Here is a 20,758-nt window from a genome sequence, read left to right on the forward strand (position 1 = left end):
CGCGCTGCGCCGGTTGCGTAGCGAGCCCCAAGATGGCGGCGCGGTCGTCGTCGGCGGAGGCCGGAGCGCGGGCGGCGGCGGAGGCGCGGCTGGAGGCGAGGGCAGGGGTGAGGCGGGCGAGGGGCGGCAGCGCGTAGCGAGACCCACAGACCGAGACCCATAGAGAGACTGTCGCGGGTGGGCGGCCCCCCCGCGCCCCCCCGTCCTTCCCCGCCCGGTGGGTCCCGCCCTCCCCCGCCCTCCGGGCCGCGCGTCCTCCGGCCCCGCCGCCCCCGGAGCGGAGGATGATGAAGCTCAAGTCCAACCAGACGCGCACCTACGACGGGGACGGCTACAAGAAGCGGGCGGCCTGCCTGTGCTTCCGCAGCGAGAGCGAGGAGGAGGTGAGGGCCGGGCGGGGGGCAAGGCCGGGCCCGGGACCCCCGAGCCGCCCGGGGGGGGGGGGGGGGGGGCTCGGTCCTAGCGGGGGGTTGTTTTTAATAGGCGTAATTAAGCGTTAGTGGGGAAGTTGGTGCTTCCCCCCATGGCTATTCCTCCCCGTTAGAGCCGGGGGATGCCGCGGGGGTGGTGGGACAGGCTGGGGCAGCGCGGGAGGGGGTTTGGCAGCCGAGGGGACCGACCACGCTGGCACAACTTCAGTCCAGCACATCACATGAGATGGGAGAGGAAACCTGACCTTGGATTTATAAAAAGAAACTGGGATAAAAGGGGACTGATGGAGTGCCAGAAGTTGCTGTCCAGAGAGCTTGGGAGGAAGTGGGAATTAAAGGTGGATTGGTTGGTTTCAGAGCGGCCGCGTTGCTAAGGGGCTGCATTGTCCGTGCAGTTCCAGAGACTTCACTCAAATGTGCAGTTTCGCACTATTCTTTATTAATACCTTTTGAAGGTGGGCTCGGGGTGCTCAGAGCAGTAGGGTTGCAGGTCTCCCTTGTGCTGCTGCGGGAGCCAGGCACACACACTCCACTGCGTTTGCTGTGCCCGAGTGAGTGGCTGTGCTAAAGTCTTTGTTCTCCTGATTATCATATTTGTAGCTACAGGAAATCTGAAGGGAATGCAGACAGTTCACTGGAGGAAAGGCAATTAGCATACATCCAGTTATTATTTAATGTGAAGGAGGCTGCACAAGCCCTTTGTAGCTGTGCTGGCGTGGTGAGGAGTGTCAGCATTTCAGCAGAAATGGTCTGAAGCTACAACAGTGTGTTTGGTGCAGCTTCAATGTAGCTGGTCCTTCCCATGAGCTATGAGGAAATTTATGGTACTTTGAACTAACTGTGAAGCAGAACATAATTGTATTGTGTGACAGTGGTGGGGCTGCTCAGCACAGGTGGGTGAGGGTGTCAGGGTGTCCTCGTGCCATTTCACACAATTGCTGAGGCAGTTTGGAGATTCTTCTCAAGAGGTGGAGGCTTGGCCATGTCTGATTGCAGTGTGGTTAAGGGCAGAAATGTACTTTAAACAGGCACCTGATGTAACCAGCCTTTGGTTATGAGTTTTATTTTAGCACACCTGAGTTGGCAGCATCCAGCTGATCCCTCCACCTCCTCCAGCCCCTGGGAGCTGCTCTCAGAGCCCTCAGGTGTGTTGAGGACCAGTGTCAGAACCCTCAAAGTGCTGGGACCCCAAGTGTGGCAGTGTCCCAGTGCTGACCCAAGAGGGTCGAAGGAGGAAAGTGAACTCATTCCAGAGGCAGCTGGTGTGGGACAGGTGCTTTCAGCAGGCCCAGCTGTCAGGTTTGTGTAAGGCTGAGCTTTAAAATCATCTCTGTGTTAGTTGTGCCTCTGCTGTGGTCTTCAACAACCTGTGGTAGATTGAAGGATCTCATTTAATTTAAGCTGGTCCCATTTCAGGCTGTAGTTTCTGGGTACAACCTAGGGTAGAACAGTCTGCTCCTGGTTTTGCAGGCAGGAGCTGGCTCCCCAGGCTGGTTGTGCTGGGTCCTTCCCAGGGGTCTCTGAGGCTGCGGGTGGAGCTCTGGGCAGGTTTTAGTGCCCAGGGCAGAGGAGGTTCTGGGTGAATGTCGTGTTGTCCCTGGAGCTGTGGGCACTGTGGGTGTGTGGCCTTGTCCCCTCGTCCCCAGTGGGGCGGTGGCTGTGCTGCCCTGGGACACCTCAGGGAGGGAGCACTGGCTGCTGTGTCAGTGCTGCAGCCTGGGCTGGGGGGTTTCCTCGGGGTGTGCCCTGTGTGTGCTGTTGGGGAGGAGCCCCAGCAGGATGAGGCAGGGAGGGACAGTTCTGTTCCATTCCAAATGCAGCCTTTCCAGGGCCCTGTTTGTGTGTGGTACCTGTGACTTGAACCCTGAGCTGAAACTGCAGCCTCTGTTCTCACCTGTCACACCCCTGCTGTGGGAGCTGCCCAGCAAGTGAGATTGTCTCGAGTACATTTAGGAAAGTTCTTATCCAGTCCCTCTGGGATGGATCCTGTGCTTGGCCTTGGCCAAAAGGCCGAGAAGCCATTTGAGTCAAACTTGTGTCAGTGATTGAAATCAGCAAGCAGGACACCTTGATTTTTAGTATTTTTTCTTTCTAGTTTTTCCTTAGGTTAATTCCCATTTGTTGTCACTTAGATAAACTTTGAGGGAAGGCAACTTGTGTGCACTCACTGCTGCCCACGTTTTTTGATACCAAGTGAGGTGTTACCTGTACATGTTTAAGTAGATGGTTGAACGTGGCTGTGAAAGATTTCTTGGTCTGCTCTTGGAGAATAATACTTTCTTATGCTGACATATTTTATTATTGATTGCTTCTATTTAAATGGAAATTGGGATCTATTTAAAAGGTCTCTCCAGGGAGGGGAGAAAGAGTCAGAGCCAAAGTATGTACATTAAAGATCTATTAAAAGCTTACTGTTTGAAAAGAAGAGAGAAGAAAAGAACCATGTTTTGATAAATAAATTAAACTTACTGCATTACATAGGATTTTTTCCTAGGACTGGCTGTTTCTGGTTGCTCTTTCTTTTAAGTGCTTAAGAAATAGTAGAACTTTGCTCTTGCTTTTCTTCTTAATTTCCTCTTATGACTTTGGAAAACCCAGTTTTCTCCTGTTTTGAACCCCTAATTAGTTCTTGAATTAAACAAGTCTGTCGATGAACGAGAAGAAATAAGACAAATTCTGTTTACAGTTACAGAGGAGACTGCTTTCTTCTGTTTAGGTGTTTGCTCCCTGACTCGTCACTTCACTAATGTATTTTTCTTTGGAATCCCAGCAATCCCTGGAGATTGCTTAAGCAGCATGTCCTTGGTTTGATGATACATTTGCAAATAAAGGGTCTTAACAGAGAAATACTTTGTTTCTTTTTTAGTTTTTAAGTGATTTATTTTTTCCTTATGCTGCTGGAGGTCGCACATTGTCTCTGTATTGCATTTGGAAACTGCTACTTTTGGACATGAAAGAAGCTCTGGAACGTTTTTGGAAGACCAAGCATTGGCTGAAAAGATGCCTTTGTTACATATTCCTTTAAAAAACAGCACAGGGAGAATTCATTTCAACATGAATCTCAAATGGAGCAAAAAGTACATTTCTGACTTGGGCTCTGTGGACAGCCCCCAAAATGTGTGTGGTGTCCCAAACCAGGAGTCTTCTCCTTGGGCAGGAGGGGGAGCAGGGGCAGCAACAGGATTCGTTGGGAGAGTGGGAACAGACTTCAAAGGACCTTTTGGCAGCCGAACCCAGGGCTCTGTTCCCTTCTCTTCAGGTGGAGTGAACCCCCGGGATATTTGCACAAGTGGGGAAGGAGAGTGCGGAGCGAGAGCTCCCAGTCCTGTGTTACCTCTGGAATCACTCAGTGGTGTCCCTGCCTCTCAATATTGCTGTCAGGGTGTTATTTTTACATAACACACGTATCTTCTGTGCAGACCAGCTGTTTCCATGAGGAAACGTTCCAGAAAGTGTCCCTAATGCCTTCCTGTGCAGCGGCAGCTGGAGCCGAGCTCCGTGTGGGATCTGACAGGGATGAAAGGGCTGTGAGGCCAGGGCAGCAGCAGGTCTGAGCAGGCCCACATTGTGTCTGTGAAAGGACAAGCTGCTCGTTAACTAGGGCCGTTTTTAAAGACTTTTTGGAGGAAATGCCTGGGGAAGAATAGGATCCGGGCTCGGTCATCTTTTCTGAGTTGTGAATGAGGCCTGAATGGAGCTGAGAGAAGGGAAGTTCCACCCAGGGGCCAGTGCCCTGCCAAGCCCTGCAGTCACCAGAGTGGCCCCACGGCCTCCCTGGGAAAGCCTTTGGAATGCAAACGAACCTTTTTCTTCTGCCCTCTCCTGGGCCGGTTTTACTCCAGCTGTGATGTAACAGGCAGAGCCGGGATTGGAGCCACGGGCTGTGTTGGGGATCACGCGCTGCTCCTGGGCCATCCTTTGTGCTCTGCTCCAGTATTAACCAATAACAGCCAAAAACACTTGAAGTGCTTCACTGTTGGGATGTAGGTGAGCCCAGCATCACGTGATCATCCTGCTTCCCATGGAATACAGGCTCAGAATCCCTGTTCTGATGGCTCAGCTTGGCTGTGCTGCTGTCAGCTGCATAAAAGGGTTGTGGTTGAAACCAAATAAAGTTCTCCCTGTCTGTTGCTAACACGTTACCACATCTGCAGGAGGATAAGGGCCAGCTTGGAAATGGGTCTTCTGCCTGTGCTTCTCCTGCCCCTCTCAGCTCTGCTCACAGCTGGTGTTCTCCAAGAGCAGGAGCACGGACAGACATTTGCAAGACCTGGCTTTCGTCTCAGAAAGTGTTTCGCCTTCCCACAAAGGCAGCTGTCACTGAACAGTTTTACAAGCAATTCCACCGTCTCTTGTACTTTCCCAAACAACAAAAGAATGAAAATTGTTAAATTTTCACTTCATTCACTGGAGGCTCAGTAAGTTGTTTTGAAACTGAAGAATTGAGTCAGTTTTGTTCTGCTGCAACTCAGGGAGAAGTGATGAATATGGAAAGAGGAGGGTGTGCTCCATCCTGGCTCTGTGGAGAAGGACCCAGGAGTGGTGTGTACTCTGCAGAGCAGTGCTTTGGAATCTCTTCCAGCTCACATCCATTTATTGCCTGACCTGAGTCTGGGGCTCTTTTTCCTGCTTTTCTCTCCTCATGCTGTGTCATGGGGTCACCCACAAAAATTGGATAGAGCAAAATCAACAAAACTCACCTTACAAATAGCAAACATCCATTTTGGGATGCTGTATGTGACCTTCAGTGGTTGGGAAGCAGGGACTCCATTTCTTTTTCCTTTGTTCTTTTTCAGTCCAACCGAAGGACTGGCTGCACAGACCAGTCAAGGATATTTCAAATTTTGTGTGTCTTTGTATCAGAATTCGTGTCTCTGGGGCTGCCCTTGTTGGGCAGTGGATAATTCACTCTGACTCTTTGTTCTCAGAAATTTCACATTAACATGTGAAATTCGGAGGGATATGATTACCTGTAGTGGATTTTTGTCTGATGTTTCAGATGGATTGAATGTTATTTTCATTCATATTGGCTCGGGGTTACTTTTCTGTGTGTAAATGACATGTATTGATGTTGTGTGTACAATTAACTACTTATGCTTGAGCAGCTTCTCAAGGGTTTTGGTGGCTGTCTGGTTCTGTGTGCTGTATTTTATGTTAACCAGAACAGTGCATGTGGACACAGCTGCTGACAGCCAGAGTCATGTGGGCTCTGTGAAAGGCCCAAATACCCCTTCATTTCTTTTTCCCCCCTTCCTTTTTCAAAAAGGCAGTTATAAGCTAGCATTCCTGCTGGCAGAGGTGTGCCTGGACAAGTTGTGTAAGCACTGAGTGGTCACCAAACTGGTTTTGACAGTCAGAGATAGCTTCTGGGGTTTGGGGTCTCTCTCTGGGAGTGCCCCTTATCAGCCTCAGCCCCTGAGAGCAGTGGCTGCTGTGCAGGTCCTTCAGCTGCCCTGGGCCCCGGCCCTGCGGGGGAGGCAGGCTGTAGATAATTTCTGTGGTTCTCTGAGCCATAATTTGGCTGGAGGGGGAGCACTTGGGATCGTGTTCCTCCCCGGTAAGAGCAGGCAGTGGCTCTGGAGTGCAGGAGCACTGTAGTAACAGTAACACGACCCGTGGTGTTCTGCAGCCAGAGCAGCAGCGCAGTACACGGTGATTTATTATTGTTATTCTAAGCAGCAACCTAAAAACCAACAGAATCTTCCTTATTTTTTCCTCTCTGGTTATAGGACTGTAGGTGCGATCCAAATGCTTGAAACTACTTGAACTTCTTCCAGTTCACCTCTTGCTCCTGTTCCAAGACTTGTGCTTTACTTTTGTCAAGTTCTGTAGTGTGAATACCTTCCCCTTCGTGCTTCCTGCCATGAATTTCCTGCCTCCAGTTCCTGGGTACCACACTGTAGGTTAAATCCCATTATCTCATGGAGCCTGGTGTTGGTGTGTGTGTGAAAAGGAAACGTGTAAGGAAACATATCCTGCTGAGGAATGGGAGTGCTCCTGTGAGGACAGGCCGTCACGGTCAGGAGAGGGATTTCTGTTCAGGGTGTGTGTTCTGTCCCAGCCCTGGTGCTGTGGGGTGCAGGGCTGGGGTAGCCCTGCTGACCACAGGCTGTACTTGCTCCTACCCTGTGCAAACTCCGGAATGTGCCTGGAATAGCGAGAGTGTGGGAGAAGCCCTCCCGTGAGCTTGGCGTGTGCCCTGGGACTGGCCTGCCTTAGCAGTCTGGCACAGCACGTGATTTGTTGTAGTGCAGTCGAGGCCGTGTTTCTGCCGGGGAAATGAGATTAATTTTGCACGGCTTTGCCAACGCCAGGGTCCCTCCTCCCCTCCTGCTCCTCCAGAGTGCCAGTTGTCAGCCCGTGCTGGTCACAGGGCATAAAGGTGGTTTGGCGTGGTCGAATGGAGATCCCACTCTTGTCAGATAGAAAAGCATTAAGGAGACTAATGATAATATTTGGGGATTGAGAGAATATTTGTTGATTTTGAGTAAGGCATCCAAGGTGCTTGTTACGCTGGACGTGGCACCGTCCCTGGATCTGCCTGGCCATGGGGCACATGGGAGCGGTGCTCCCCCAGCTCAGCTCTGAGAACAGGCTCGTGCTGAACCGAACCTCTCAGACAAAGGCAGATTGTACAGGCAGAGCTCACAGTCAGCCATCTTCTGCTCCCGGCTCCCGCAGCCTCTGCGGCAGTGTCTCCTTCCAGCCTGCTCTGATCAGTGATGCTGAAGTGGGAAACGACTTTAAATGTCGGGAGGTTTTTTGCTTTAGTTGCTATGCAAATGACGTGATTTATGGCTCAATGTTGATAGAAAGCATGAAAATATTGATAGAAACCATGACAATATTGAGGGAAAGCCTGAAAATATTGAGGGAAAGCCTGAAAGGCAGTGCAGGGGCTGTGTCAGGAGCCAGCAGCTATGGATGGGCTCCTGGCAGCAGGAGGCTGCCGGGCCAAACCCCCGGATTTAACATCTTGCCTGCTGTTCCCTTGCTGGCTGCCAGCTCGGCGGGCCTGGGCTGGCACGGGTGGGTAGCACTGGCTTTTCCTGGAAGTCTGGAAGGTTCTCAGCTCATTTTGTGTTCACGCTGGGGCCCAGCTTCTAGCAGGGCTGCGGCCCTTTTAGTCTGCTGAAATTCTGCTGCAAAGCCTCTTTCGAGGAATCGTGTTCCTTATGGTGTAGACACTCTTGTTTTATTTATGGGGGGTGGTGGTTGCTGTTTAAATCCAGCACAGCATGAAAGAACCTGGGAATCCCTCTGCCTGTGTTTTGCTAAGAGGGAGTTAAGTCTCTGCCTCATTCTGGTTGCCTTGTTTTCGCTCTGCAGAGCCCCATTATTCCTGGGGAAAAAACAGAAAACCCCCTCCATGTGGATACAACAGATTGGTGTGTGAGTAGGCTGGTTTAAGGTCAGCATTATGTATTGGGGATGCCCAGATTTATCCAGGAGACAAACTCTTTTCCCCTTTTCCCGTGGAGATTCTCTCTTCGTGTGGCAGTGCAGGCAGCCTTGGATGTCTCGGTGTGTTCCCCATCTCCTCCAGGCAGAGTTGTTCCTGCTCGAGTTTGTTTGGATTTGTTTGTTGTGTGCAGCTTTGAAGGTTTTTGCCATGAGGCTGCAGCCCTGCTCTGAGCTGAGCCCCTGCTGACACTTCAAACTTGGCTTATTTTTCTAACCTTTCTCTCGAGTGGGGGTTTGTGTGTGAGAGCCACGGCAGGGCCACCTCCTGCCTGCCAGAGAGGCTGGTGTTGCTCATTTCCCTGCTTTGAAATGACATAATTGTCTTTCAAATCCCAGAAAACAGAACTTGGCCATGTGGCATGATACCTGCAAGTGCTTTTCCCAAAAGTCTGCTGGACTTGGCTCCAAAATCCAACTCCAAAATCCCTGGTAGGCCAAGAGTCTCAGTAGCCATCTTAAACACAGTTGCCTGGCAATGATAAAATGGAAATATCCAAGCTTCCCATGTGTTCTGATCTGATTTAAAGAAATGAAAGAATTAATTTCTGGTGTATTTTTGGTGACTATTTAGATTAAATTAACTTCTTTAGAGTGTATTCAAATGAAATTTTTTATGTAATAAAGAAGTAAATGAGCAAAAAAGCCAACTGTACCTTGGGCTGGTCTAGTGGAAGATTTCCCTGCCCATGGCAGGGGGTGGAATGAGATGGCCTTTAAGGTCCACTCCAACCCAAACCAGTCTAGGATTTGGATTATAACAACCTTTTCCTTGATCCCTCTGAGTGCACTGCATGTATTGGGACACAGGGCTGGTGTTGCAAGTGTGGTTTTTTCCAGCACAACAGTGTCTCCCCCTCGTTTGGAACTCGGCCCCTTTGTCTTGGGAGAGCTCATTGGTAGCAATATCCTGTTTGAAGTTGTTTTAAAAGAATGACCTTGTAGGGCTTGTTTCCTGCTCTCTCCTGATTTGATTTCCTTTTTATTAAACAGGAAATAGTCTGATTACATAAAAGTGTGAGAATGACAGGTTTTTCCTTCCCAGCGAGGGTTGTTCATATTAATTCTATTCAGAAAATGCTCAACTGCCAGAGCAGCTGAAGTTAATTTACTTTGCCTCAAACAGTTGTTTACACCCAAAAGTTCCTCCTGGTGTGTTGCTGAGGCATTGTCTCAGCCCGAGCAGGTTTCCTGGAGCACTCTGTGTCCAGGGTTCCACAGCAGATCCTTGTTCTCACGACTAGTAGGTGGCAGGAGTTCAGGAGCATGAAGTGTGCTGTGTGAGTTTCAAAGATCTGGTTCTGCAGCTTCTTTTAATCTTTTTTTCCCCTTTGAGCTGGAGCTCTGAATTGCAGTCGGAAGCGGCAGAGCTGGTGCTTCCTTACCTGGCAGCAAACGTGCACTCGAAATGTTCCTCCTCTTTTAGCTTTGGCCTCGGAATCACCGGCTGCCCTGCAGTCAGGGGTTTGAGTCCAAGCTGCCCTGTGCACAGCACTGGTGATGAGTGAGGAAGGAAGAACTCCAGGGACTGTACTCCAGGAGGTTTGGTGGCAAACCGGAGGTGGCTGGGGACAGCCCAGGACTGGCCGCTGTCCCGAGCCTGAGGGCTCTCAGGATGAATGAAGTTTACATTCCCTATTTAGGCATGGCTTACTGATGGAGTTTTACATGGACTGGATGCCTGGGGAAAGGAATTCTGCCTTCCTCTTGGAGAGGGCCAAAATCTCGGGATGTCACTATAAAGTAAACGCTGTTCCCTCTCAGCCTCGGCCAGAAGGTGGGGCAGGCAGGGACCATCCCACTTGGAACTGTGCAACTGGGGTGGCTCTTGCAGCCTCATTCCTTTCCAGGATGAGTTTCATCCCATGGATTGGGGAGTGCTCAGGGATGTGGATGGGGTGGTTGGGTAAATGATGATGCTTCATGAGTTTGGCTGAAGCAGGAAGGGAGAGGCTTCGAGACTTTATATTATTGGTGGGATCCACAGAAAAATGATGATTACAGGAGTGCTGACACTTGAGAGCACCGAGGTCAGTTCCAGACTTGGAAAAGGTTGGCCCAGCAGTTGCCAGAGCATTGGTGTGACCCCTCTGCAGTTTCTGCTGTAAGGTCTGCTGCTCCTGGTTTGAGAGCTGGGGTTTGCCCACCACAGCTGGCCCTAGTCTGCTCACCCTGGTGTGTTCAGGCCTGTTGACCCCCCTCTTTTCCCTGTGCTGAGCTAGTGGGGATGGGTGGCCCTGGAAAATGAAACATCACTTTGCCAGGTGGTCGGTTGGCAGATGAGAATTTTTGAGATAAAAGAACTGGGAATCCCTGGAAATCCTGTGCTTGTTTTTGTTTCAGAAGTTTAATTTTGAATTCTGTAGGTAGATTCCTCCTGATAGTTAGTGCAAATCTTTTAATATCCTACTGGCAAATCAGAGTTTCCCCAGTAAAGCCTGGGATTTCAGTGTCTCTGCAGTGTAACTCTGCAGTGTCTGACACTGTTACAGCTGGCCTGGAACCTAATTGGACTGGTATGCTGGAAAGTTTCTGGAGCAAGTCGCTTTGGCTCCGAGCTTTGTGCCAGTGAAATGATGAAGTACAGCAGGATGACTCTAATGAACAAGCTTTGTTTAAAGAGCTGGGCAACAGTATTAGTTTTGTTTTTAGTTTCCATCTCTGCTCATGGATGTATTGCAAGTAGATTTAATAAGCTCAGTGTCTCGCTATTCTTTGGGACAGTCTGTAGCTGGTTGAGAGCGTCACTGAGCGTTTGTGTGGCTGGAAGGTGGGAAATCAAAACCTGAACTTGTACAGAGCAGAAGTACACTGGAATAAAATGTGGCTCAAGAAAAACTGCCACAAAGCATGAATATGGCAAATCCCTCCTGGGAAGGGGGTCACAAAGCATGAATATGGCAAATCCTGGGAGGAGGGTTGAACTATTTTTCTCATTCACGAAAGTCTGTCCGTCTGTGCAGCCCTTTCCTAGGGGATTTTAAGTGGTTTAATATAAGTTTTTATTTTGCTTACACCTCATTGAACAGCTTCCTCTAAGCCAAAAGTACTGGCTCCAGAGCCGACCTCCTGGGTGCCTTCTGCAAAAGAAGCTGAAACCAGGGGGCTGAGAGTCTCTGCTCAGAGAATTGCACGTAAACACTGCAGTGAGAGTTCCCTGACGTGTATGTGTTGTTGGTGACATAACTGCAGGGACAGGCAAGGCCAAAGGTACCAGGACAGTTAAATCAAGGCCCTTCTGCAAAGGGTGGAGGTGCTGAGCAGCATCTGTTGCATGAGGTGTATCCTGTGCTGTCAGGCCTCAGCAGTGCCTGAGCTCCATAGGGAACTCACAGTGTGTGTGCTGCTGTGTCCATGGTTTGCTGTGCAGAGGTGGTTTTGTTCTGCAGAGTGTCAGAGCAGGGAGAGGCAGTGGCTGAAGTACCGAGGAGTGTGGGAGTGCCTCGGTGTCGGTGCTCATGGAGTTTGCACAAGGAAAAGGTGGGGTATTGGCAAGGCCTGGCCTCGTGTGGGTCGTGTTGTGGGGGTGAGGGGTGGCTGGCTGTGGGAGGCAGTGCTGCCCCGGTGCCCTCACTGTGCTCTGCTCCCCACAGGTGCTGCTGGTGAGCAGCAGTCGCCACCCGGACCGATGGATCGTCCCCGGGGGGGGCATGGAGCCCGAGGAGGAGCCGGGCGTGGCCGCCGTGCGGGAGGTCTGTGAGGAGGTGAGTGTCTGCTGCCAGGGACTGCTACCAGGGCTGGGGGCATCGCTTCCAGCCCTCTTAGAGGGATAGGGGGTCACTGGTGGTATCCCCATCACACATGGGAGGAAACTGGAGTCCTAAATAAAGCGAGCATGAGAATGTAATTAAACCTCTTAGCTGGAATGAACTTGTCCTTGCCTGATACCTTTAACTGAAAATAGATAAAATTCAGCCCTAGGCACTTCAATGCCTGTGAAGATATTCTCTGCTTTGTTTTCTCTGTATGAAGAACAGTTTCTTAAAAGAACTTCAGCTGTGCCTTTGAGGAGCTGTCTAGTACTTCACTAGGAGGTAGAAAAAAGCCCTTATGAGCCACTAAAGACACTCCAAATACAGGGACCTTGGTATGTTTTGGTCTAGAACAGATTGTGGTGTTTATGTGAATAAGTGAAATTGGCTATAAGTTACCTGCAACAATTCCTAAAGTGTGTATGGGTTTGTTAGCTTGGTTTTTCTTTTTCACTTGAACTTGTTTCAGGAGGGAGATCAAACAGCAGATCAAACCAGATCAATGGGCTGTACGCAGAAGGCATATTTTTCTTTTGAAGCTGGAAGAGCAATCTTTTTCTTCATAAGAAATGTAAAGGCAGCAAATGGCAGTTGACTGCATTGTATGTAAAACATGTTTTTAGAATTTGCTTCTGGATATCAACAAATTGGAGAGATGCTTGTGTTCAGAAACGATTAAATGATTATAGATGGATGACCAAGTAGGTTCATGGTTACATAAGGCAGGATTAAAAATGCTTTTGAGAGGGTTATAAATCTTTGTGCTCTCTGCAGAACAGAAATCAAGAGCTAATTGATGGAACTTGGGAGGACCCTTCTCCTGTAGTTGCTTTATTGAAATGTCTGGTATATGCAGGTTTCTCTCTGAAGTATTTGAAGTACCTGCTGCTGTCTAACAAAATGCTGAATATTTGGGCTGTTGGACTCATCGAATGTGGCAGCTCCTGAGTGGTGTGTTTCTCTTTGGATGTTTTTATAAACTAGCAGTTTATCAGAAAGATACAAAAGATTATACAGTCAAAGTGTATTTTTTTCAGTGTCTTTAGGTCCCTCTAGTACTGGGGATTGCTGCTTGCAAATTTTGTTTCCAGCTTGTAACACAGCTCCTGCTTTTCCAGTAACTTGGCAACCTTTCAACCACATAACAAGCCAAAGTGAGTGCAACCAGAACAATAGGAATATTTTTAGCTGCAGATTCCTGCTTTACAGCCCAAGTGTTATTAATAATGGAGTGATTTGATACAGAAGCCCAGGGTTCATTCAGGAGGTGCATGGCTTCACCTCTCAGTCCTTAAAATAAATGTGCATCCCCTTCCCGGGCAGCAGCACCCGGGAGAGCAGCACCTTCCATGGCAGCCCCGGCTGGAAGGGAGCCTTGGCACGGCTGGGCAGCACAGGAACTGGTTTGGGCTGGCTGGGATAATCCCGCTCCTCCTGGTGTTCCCTGCTCACGTGGCCCGGTGCCACTGGCAGTGTAACTCAAGCCTGGCAGCCTGGCAGGGGTGAGTCATGGCCGGGCACCTCTGCCCGCCCCACGGGGAGCAGCGGGGAACAGCGGGAGCTCAGAGCACCCACGGAGCACCCACAGAGCACCCACGGAGCACCCACGGAGCACCCACGGAGCACCCACAGAGCACCCACGGAGCACCCACAGAGCACCCACGGAGCACCCACGGAGCACCCACGGAGCACCCATGGAGCACCCACAGCTCCCTGGGGCTGCGGGAGCAGCGGTGGGAGCTGACACACAAGGGCCCCCGAGGGCTCTGACACACAAGGGCTCCCCAAAGTTTCTGACACACAAGGGTTCCCCAAAGGGTCTGACACACAAGGGCTCCCCAAGGGGTCTGACACACAAGGGCTCCCCGAGGGGTCTGACACACAAGGGCTCCCCGAGGGGTCTGACACACAAGGGTTCCCCAAAGTGTCTGACACACAAAGGCCCCCCGAGGGGTCTGCAGGGCCCGGCCTGCAACAGGGACAGAAGGACTTGGGTGCTCTGCAGCTCTGGGGGTGTGAGGCCTTCCCCAGACAGGCTGTGCTCATGTGCTGCTGAGGGTCTGCACACAAAAGTGTCCCCTACAGCCCCAGCCTCAAACTCCAGGAGCTGTTGGCTGGGGTGGATGTTGTTGGAACAGGAGTGCTGGGAAGGATCAGAGCACCCACCTCCCCAGCTCGTGCTGCTGGTTTGGCAGTGCTGGGCAGCTGGTGTGTGTGCCAGCTGGGAACCCCTGCTCTCCTTTCCATGTGAATCCAGGCATTTTCAGCCTGCTTGGAGCTGAGGCTGATTTCTGAGTAGGTTTGATGTCTTTGCTTCTCTCCTGGACAGACGTGTCTGTCACGAGGGCACAGGTCCAGTCTGCTGCTCCTGTTGGGAGAGGGAAAATGCAGTTTCCTCCATGTCAATGAGCACAAAGTAATTTTTATTCTGAAAGAAGGTGGTTTCCATGCTGCTCAAAGCTGGGGAAGAAATGTGTGGAGTTTCTTCCCCTGACTTTGGTATGCCTTTTCCAGTTTTTAATAAGAGCCAGTTGGAAGAGCTGTAAAGACTCGTGACCCTTCCTGTTGCTCGTGGCCTTTGAAGATGACAGTAGGCTGCCTCTTCTCAATTCATTCTCTTTTGCATGGTGTGCATTTTCTTTTCAAAAGACGCTTCCCCAAATGAAGATTTTTAACTTCTCCATTCACTCTTTTAAATTTACCTTGTATGTGTTTGAGTTTATCCATGTTATTACTGGGATAATTGTCATCTAAAGATATCTAGCTTTTCCCTCTTTCTGATATTCCAAATTCTAGAAGACTGTGCCAAAAAAGAAATGTTGATTCTGAGTGAAGGCTGTGATCACTCTGTCCCAGTTTGAGTCCAAGTCCTTGTCCCAGTTTGAGGTAGTCCTTATCTGTATTAATCTGTGCCAGCACGAGTATTAAAGTAGACAGGTACCAACACTTGTCATGCTCACTGTTGTCTGCATGAGATTGGAAGTGACTGGAGTTCTTGGGCATTGTTTGTGGCAGTGGCAGTAGACAACACGCCCGCTCTGGGGCAGAGCAGCCTTTTAAGAATAAAACCTCTCATTCCTGACAGGTTGTTGGGAAATTCTGTAATCGGTCCTGCAGAGCTGGGAACTGCAGGTGTGTTCTGAAATTCACCCTCTAGAAAGTGTGTGCCCTTTCCAAACAGGTGTTGGTGCTCATGGGGTGTATTTTTTGCTTAGGAATAAGGGGGTTTATGGGTGTGAGCAACTGGTAAAGAACGTGGCTTAGAAAAAGATGCTTTAAATTAAACTTATTACAGAGTGACTTTGAAAAAAGTCACTGCACGTTCATCTGTGAAACCCATTTCATTTTTCACTTAGAGCATCTTTCACATCCTGACCTTTAAATGCTTAGTAAATGTCAAATTTTATAAAATTGCAGGAGTGTTTGTTGTGCTTTCTTCATGAGAGTCAAAAGCCAGAGAAGTTGTGCTTGATCCTGTGATCAAACAGGCAATTGGTGCCAATATCAAAATAGTCCATAGTACTTTGATCTGGTTACTAGACCTTTTTTTTCCCTCTTAAACATACTTTATAAGTCATCTTTACTGTTTCATGTATTTTGTTAGTGATTTAGAATACAAATATTGATATTTTTCAGTGCTAAAATACAAAGACTTTTTAAAAATACTGCAGGGACCGTGGATGAATGATAAGATGATGGCCTTGAACTCTTCCTAGAGTTAGTCATACCCAGAGCAAGTGGTGGCCCAGAGTCACTGTCCCGTGCCCTGTGTACTCAAATCCATGAAAACGAGTGCGGTGTTGGAATGTTCTTCTCCCTGTCGTGGTGTTTCATTTGTATTTCACAGGCGTAGCAGCAGACACTGGTCCATGCAGTACAGAGTTAGATGAATGAGTCCAACCCTCTGTGAGACACAGCAGTGACAGCACAGTTTGCCCAGCAGGTCTGTGATCGGCGTCCTCCGAACGTGTCTGAACCCGCGGCCCTCGTGGGTGGATTTACTCCTTCAGTGGTGCAGGTCTGAGAGCAAAGATTTGGGTGTTCCACCACAGTACTCTTGCTCAGCAGTAATCTGTAGTAGATGCAGGCTTTGAGCCTAATAGAGCAAAGTGAAATAGCTGAAATTCCAACCCACATTTTCCTTAGCTCAGATGGAAGGAAATAAAAGCTGTCCCGAGGAACAGATGGTGTTGCTGCAGGCTGCTTTTTGCATCTGACCCCAACTTATTTTCAGCTTTGAAACCTGAACCTGCTGTTCTTGGATGTCTTCAGTAATTTTTCTTTATTAAAACAAGTTGTTCCATGAGCAGCAGAACTAGTAAAGCTTCATTTCCTCTGGATTTTTGTTCCTTGTCCTGAGCCCCAGCCCACCCCTGTGGGTGCAGCAGTGGTTTGAAGTGTGTGCTGCTCAGGCAGCTGCCTGGGCTCTGGCTGTGGCTGATGTGCTCTTGCCAGAGCTGCCTTTTCCTCCAGCGAGGACTCCCTGAGCCACTGGACAGTGATTTGGATCAGCAGAGCAGGGGAGAAGCTCTGTGTGCCCTCTGTTGTGCCTGAATGTGCCTCTTCCCAGGGAATCCTGTCGTGTGATGGCCTTGCTTTGTTTCCACACCTGCAGATGGAACAGTTGGTGCTGGTGCTCTCCTAGCCCTGCTGGTGGGCTCAGTAGCATCTCCTAGCATGCTCCCAGGATCCTCCATGTGCTTTGAGGTTCCAGCATGGGCTCCACGTGCAGCACTTGCAGTGCCTGGGGGGAACAGGTCCCCATGCCAGTTGTGCTGCCCCTGCCACACTCGTGGCCACAGCCCAGGGGGGCAGAGGATTCTCAGTCCATTCACTTGAAGAGAAAATTCCTGAGTCGTCTGTTGCAAATTAAGATTGAGACCCTGCTGCAGGCCTGGAGGAGCCTGTGACTGTGCTTTAAGTCTCCAAGAAAATGCTGTTGGCCCCTAGGAAAGGAGGACGTGTGGAGCTTGCCCAGAGAGGAGCCCAGCAGTTCTGTTGCTTGTTACCAAGCTTGCTTTGTTAGTGACAGCAGCTATTTATTTTCTCAGGTGTCTTGGGCAACTTTTGTTAGAAACCTGTGTGAGACTGTGAATTCCACTGGCATGTCTATTTGTTCCATTGTACAGAGGCTCTCCTGTTGGTGTGGGAATTTAGTGCTTTATCAAAAATAGGCCTGACAATCCTGTCAGTCTGTGTTGGGTGTCCTGTAGGTTGTCTTTAAAATCCTCTGTACCAGAAAAACAGGCTGAGAGAGGCATTGGCCCCCAGGAGCAGTGGCTGATGTGCTTTGCAGGCTTTGGTAGGGACTTGCTCTATAAAATCAGCATGTTTTGTTTGAATCAAACCATTCATTTATGTGGCCATTTAAGCTACATGTGATAAGTTCTTACAGGAAACAAACCCTGGCGCTTTTTCGAGCTGTCTGATGATAATTCAACGTGATTTTTCTACAGTGCATGGTTGCCTTGGCATTGTTCTTTGTGCCTTTTTGGGTGAATGAGACCAGGCAGGACAGATTAGGAGGATCCTGGTTTGCAGACAGAGTTATTTCCATCATCTCCCTTTACCAGCACAGAAGGAAGGGCTCCCCACCTCCCTCTGCTACTTCAAGCACAGCTCTAGAGCTGGGGATAAACTGCCTGGGAGGCTGGTTGGGCAGGATTCATCCTTAGTTTCCAGGCTTGCTAGTTGCCTGGAGATAAATTTATTTCTAGTCAGGCTTGAGAGTTCAATAAACCATCACAACAACATCCTTGGCTTTTGATTCGTTGCCTACAGGTAAATAAGGAGAGCAGAAATTCAACAGCCTTCTCCAGGAACCAGTGAAGTGGCTTAAGACAGTTATTTACGAGAAATATTGGATTACACTTCACCTTTTAACACATTTGTGTCTGTGTGGTGCGAAGGTGGAAACCTCGTGTTCCTCCCTGTGTTCTTGCTGGCTGATGGACATGGCTTTGCTAAAAAATACATCCCACTGCTGATGGACATGGCTTTGCTAAAAAATACATCCCACTGCTGATGGACATGGCTTTGCTAAAAAATACATCCCACTGCTGATGGACATGGCTTTGCTAAAAAATACATCCCACTGCTGAAGGCGTTCCCTGAGGGAAATGTATTTGAAGCATTTGCCTTCCAGCTGCCTTGGGAGCCCAGGTCAGCAGCCCCAGTTTCAGGAGGTGGGATCACTCCCCCACAAAGGTCAGGCCCTGCCATGTGCAGCACAGTGACCTTCAGGGAGCTGCTGTTTGCTCCAGAAATAGCTGCGTGGGCCAGAGGCAGTGGGGCACCTCTAGGCTGAGCAGGATGGCAGAAATTCTGAGGAGACAAAGTTTGCGTCCAAAACCAACATAAAAGCTTCAGCTGAAAAGCTCCTTCCTAGGAGTAGAGCTCAGTGAGTGCATTACCAAAAGGATTTATATATCTGTGTGACTGATTGTAGTGGGGGAGCTGCAAACCCTTTGCTCCTGGGGCAGTTCCACATCAGCTCCCGTTGGAAGCAGCAGTGAGATGTGCCATGGGATTGTTTTGTACCTGTGAATGTTCATTCAGTAGGCTGCAACTTAACCAGGAATATATTCTCATTAATGAAGGTTCTTCCTTTCTGAAGGCACGTACAGCAGCTGTACAGCAGCTGTACTGTACAGCAGCTGGTCAGTAGGACAGAGAATTTGTCTTGTCATTAACATCACCCAAACATCTTTTTTTTTTAAAAAAGCAGCTCGACATAGTGAGGTGCCTGTATCCCATCTGCAGGAGGCACTGTTTCCCTCGGCTGTCCAGGGTGTGTTCCAGCTGCTGGAGACACAGCTGACCCTTCTGCCCAGTGGTGGCTGGCTCGTGTGCCAGGCTGGGCGGGTTGGTTCAGACCTGTTAAGTCATGGACCAAAATCTTCCCTTTCTGTAGTCAAAAAGGAGGGACTGTAAGGTTGGGCTGGGGTTTGCACAGTGCAGCCCTGGAGAGCTGAGAACAGCTGTGAGGGGAGGAGCAGGTGCCAAAAGGGACACCAAGTGTGATGAAGTGGTAACTCCTCAGTAGTGTTCAAATAGACAGAACTGTTGCTTAGATCTTCTCTTGATTTGTGTCTCTGCTTGATTCAAGAGTCCTGTTTCAGCATGGGTCGTGTTATATCCAAAATCCTCTTGTTGCTGCTGCTGGGGCCACAGCACAGCATTGGTGTGTTTGTGTTGGCTGTTTTCAGGAGTGTGCAGGACACCCCTGAAATACCTGGGAGCTGTCGTGTTGCTCTGAGGGTGTAAATGATGTCCTTTAAAGTTACTTTCTTAAACTATAATTTTGAGGAGTTAAAACTGCTAAACCCTGAAGCCAATGTTCCCTGTGCTCAGGCTGTAATAACCTGCAGAGGAGATTCTGGTCACGAGGACTGTATTGGTATGCAAGGAGTAACTCCTCAAATATTTCTTCTTCCTCCAGATTGAATTCAAAGTTGCTTGAATAAAGGAAAACAAGATAAAAAATCCTGGGAATGCGTGGATGATTAGAACTCGGGATACATTTCTGTCTCTTATCTTGTGACTGTGTTGGTTTAAGATGAACAGAATTTTAGAGCATTTGCTTCCTGTCCTAAGGAACTGGTCCTGCACAAGAAGTAGAAAACACGTACTGAGCTGTTGTTAAAGCATGTTTCTTTTCTCTTTGAACTTCCCCTAGGCTGGAGTGAAAGGGACGTTAGGAAGACTAGTGGGAATTTTTGAGGTAAGTTTCAGACATCAATGCTGTGAAATTTTGTTGCAAAAAATTGTCTTGGAGTAAGCATGGCTCTGCAGGGTGTTGTGAAGTGAGCTGGTGCTTGTGTGGAGGGAAACTTGAAAGTTCCCTGTAAATAAAAGCTCACACTGATGTGTTCAGCGACTCTGATCATTGCAATGGGCACTTCAGCTGAAATCACTGCTGATACCTGGTGCAACAGTGAATATTCTTGGTGCCTTCATACCCTTCTTGCTGCCAAAGGCCACCCCCAGCCAGGGAGCAAAGTCCCTCCTTCTCTAGCACCCCGAGGGGCCGGGGCAGTGTTTGTGCTCCCGTGGGGTGCACAGCCACACCTGGGGGTGCTGCACAGTCAGCAGGTACCAGACACAGCTCTTCCCTTGTCCCTGACTCTGGAATTTCTGAGTTGTGTAAAAATCTGCCCTGTGTTTTTTTCCCAGCTGAGGAACTGATTTATAAGCACATCAGTCCTCCAACCACTTCCCCACAGATCAGGAACTACACTTTAGGGCTCCAGTCCCCAACAATATTTTCAGACCTTTCATTTAAAACACAACAGCTTTCAGTGGCTACAGACGAGCTGTAATGTGGCAGGAGCCGCACCCAGGGTGCCCCAGGGTCGTGGGGGGCAGTTTGCAGTCCCCCCCTGTCCTGCTGCCCCAGATGGTTTGTGGTTACTCTGTTCCCCTTGCCTTCCAGAACCGGGACAGGAAGCACAGGACATATGTTTACGTACTTATCGTCACCGAAGTGTTGGAGGACTGGGAGGACTCTGTCAATATTGGTAAGCTTTGTGCTCCTGCCATTAACTGATGCAGACAAACCATTTCAGCTCAGCATCCCTCTGGGACCTGGAATCCCTCTGGGAGTGGTTAGGAAGGGTTGCAGTGGTGTGTCCTTCGGTTGCTTGGGAAAAAAATTTGTGGTCAAATTGAAGCTTTTTATCACCTCTGTGACCCAAGAGAAGCTAAATAACTGTCCAGCTGTCTCTGCAGCAATTTTGTGTTTAATTCTTGCACTGGAAGGTGCAAAGCAAAGAGCATGAAGAGCTGTCCTGTCTGGGACTAGAGGAAATATGTGTGGGCAGTGTGGGTTAATCATTCCCTGTTATCTGTGCATTTAAATTGGATTCCCAAATGGAAATGAACCTGTTGTTCCCAGGAGGGATTGCACTGCAGCACCTGGAATGTGACTCTCCTTAGGCTGTGTATGGAAGGGGTTTATGGGAAGAGAGCTGTCCTCAGGAAATTGAAGTTCACTTGCAAACTGATAGAAATTGGGTGGTGGTTGGTATGTGTCGTGGATTGTCTTAAAATGAGTATCTGACTTGAATAGAAATTGCAGAAATAGCAAAATAAATGGGGGAGATTAATTAGGAA

The 20,758-nt window shown here is 49.2% G+C and overlaps 1 protein-coding gene across 1 annotated transcript in view; it reads left to right on the forward strand.

Annotated features, from left to right (window-relative positions):
• Nucleotides 1–20,758, forward strand: part of NUDT3 (nudix hydrolase 3) — a 23,431-nt gene continuing 2,673 nt past the window's right edge. The window contains exons 1-4 of the mRNA XM_064635825.1: nucleotides 1–383; nucleotides 11,486–11,596; nucleotides 19,323–19,367; nucleotides 20,079–20,163. Coding sequence (XP_064491895.1) covers nucleotides 285–383; nucleotides 11,486–11,596; nucleotides 19,323–19,367; nucleotides 20,079–20,163 — 340 coding nt within the window. The 5' untranslated portion in view covers nucleotides 1–284. The remainder of the gene's footprint in view (nucleotides 384–11,485; nucleotides 11,597–19,322; nucleotides 19,368–20,078; nucleotides 20,164–20,758) is intronic.

The sequence above is a fragment of the Pseudopipra pipra genome, chromosome 25, assembly GCF_036250125.1.
Source record: "Pseudopipra pipra isolate bDixPip1 chromosome 25, bDixPip1.hap1, whole genome shotgun sequence".
Classification (NCBI taxonomy): Eukaryota; Metazoa; Chordata; class Aves; order Passeriformes; family Pipridae; genus Pseudopipra; species Pseudopipra pipra.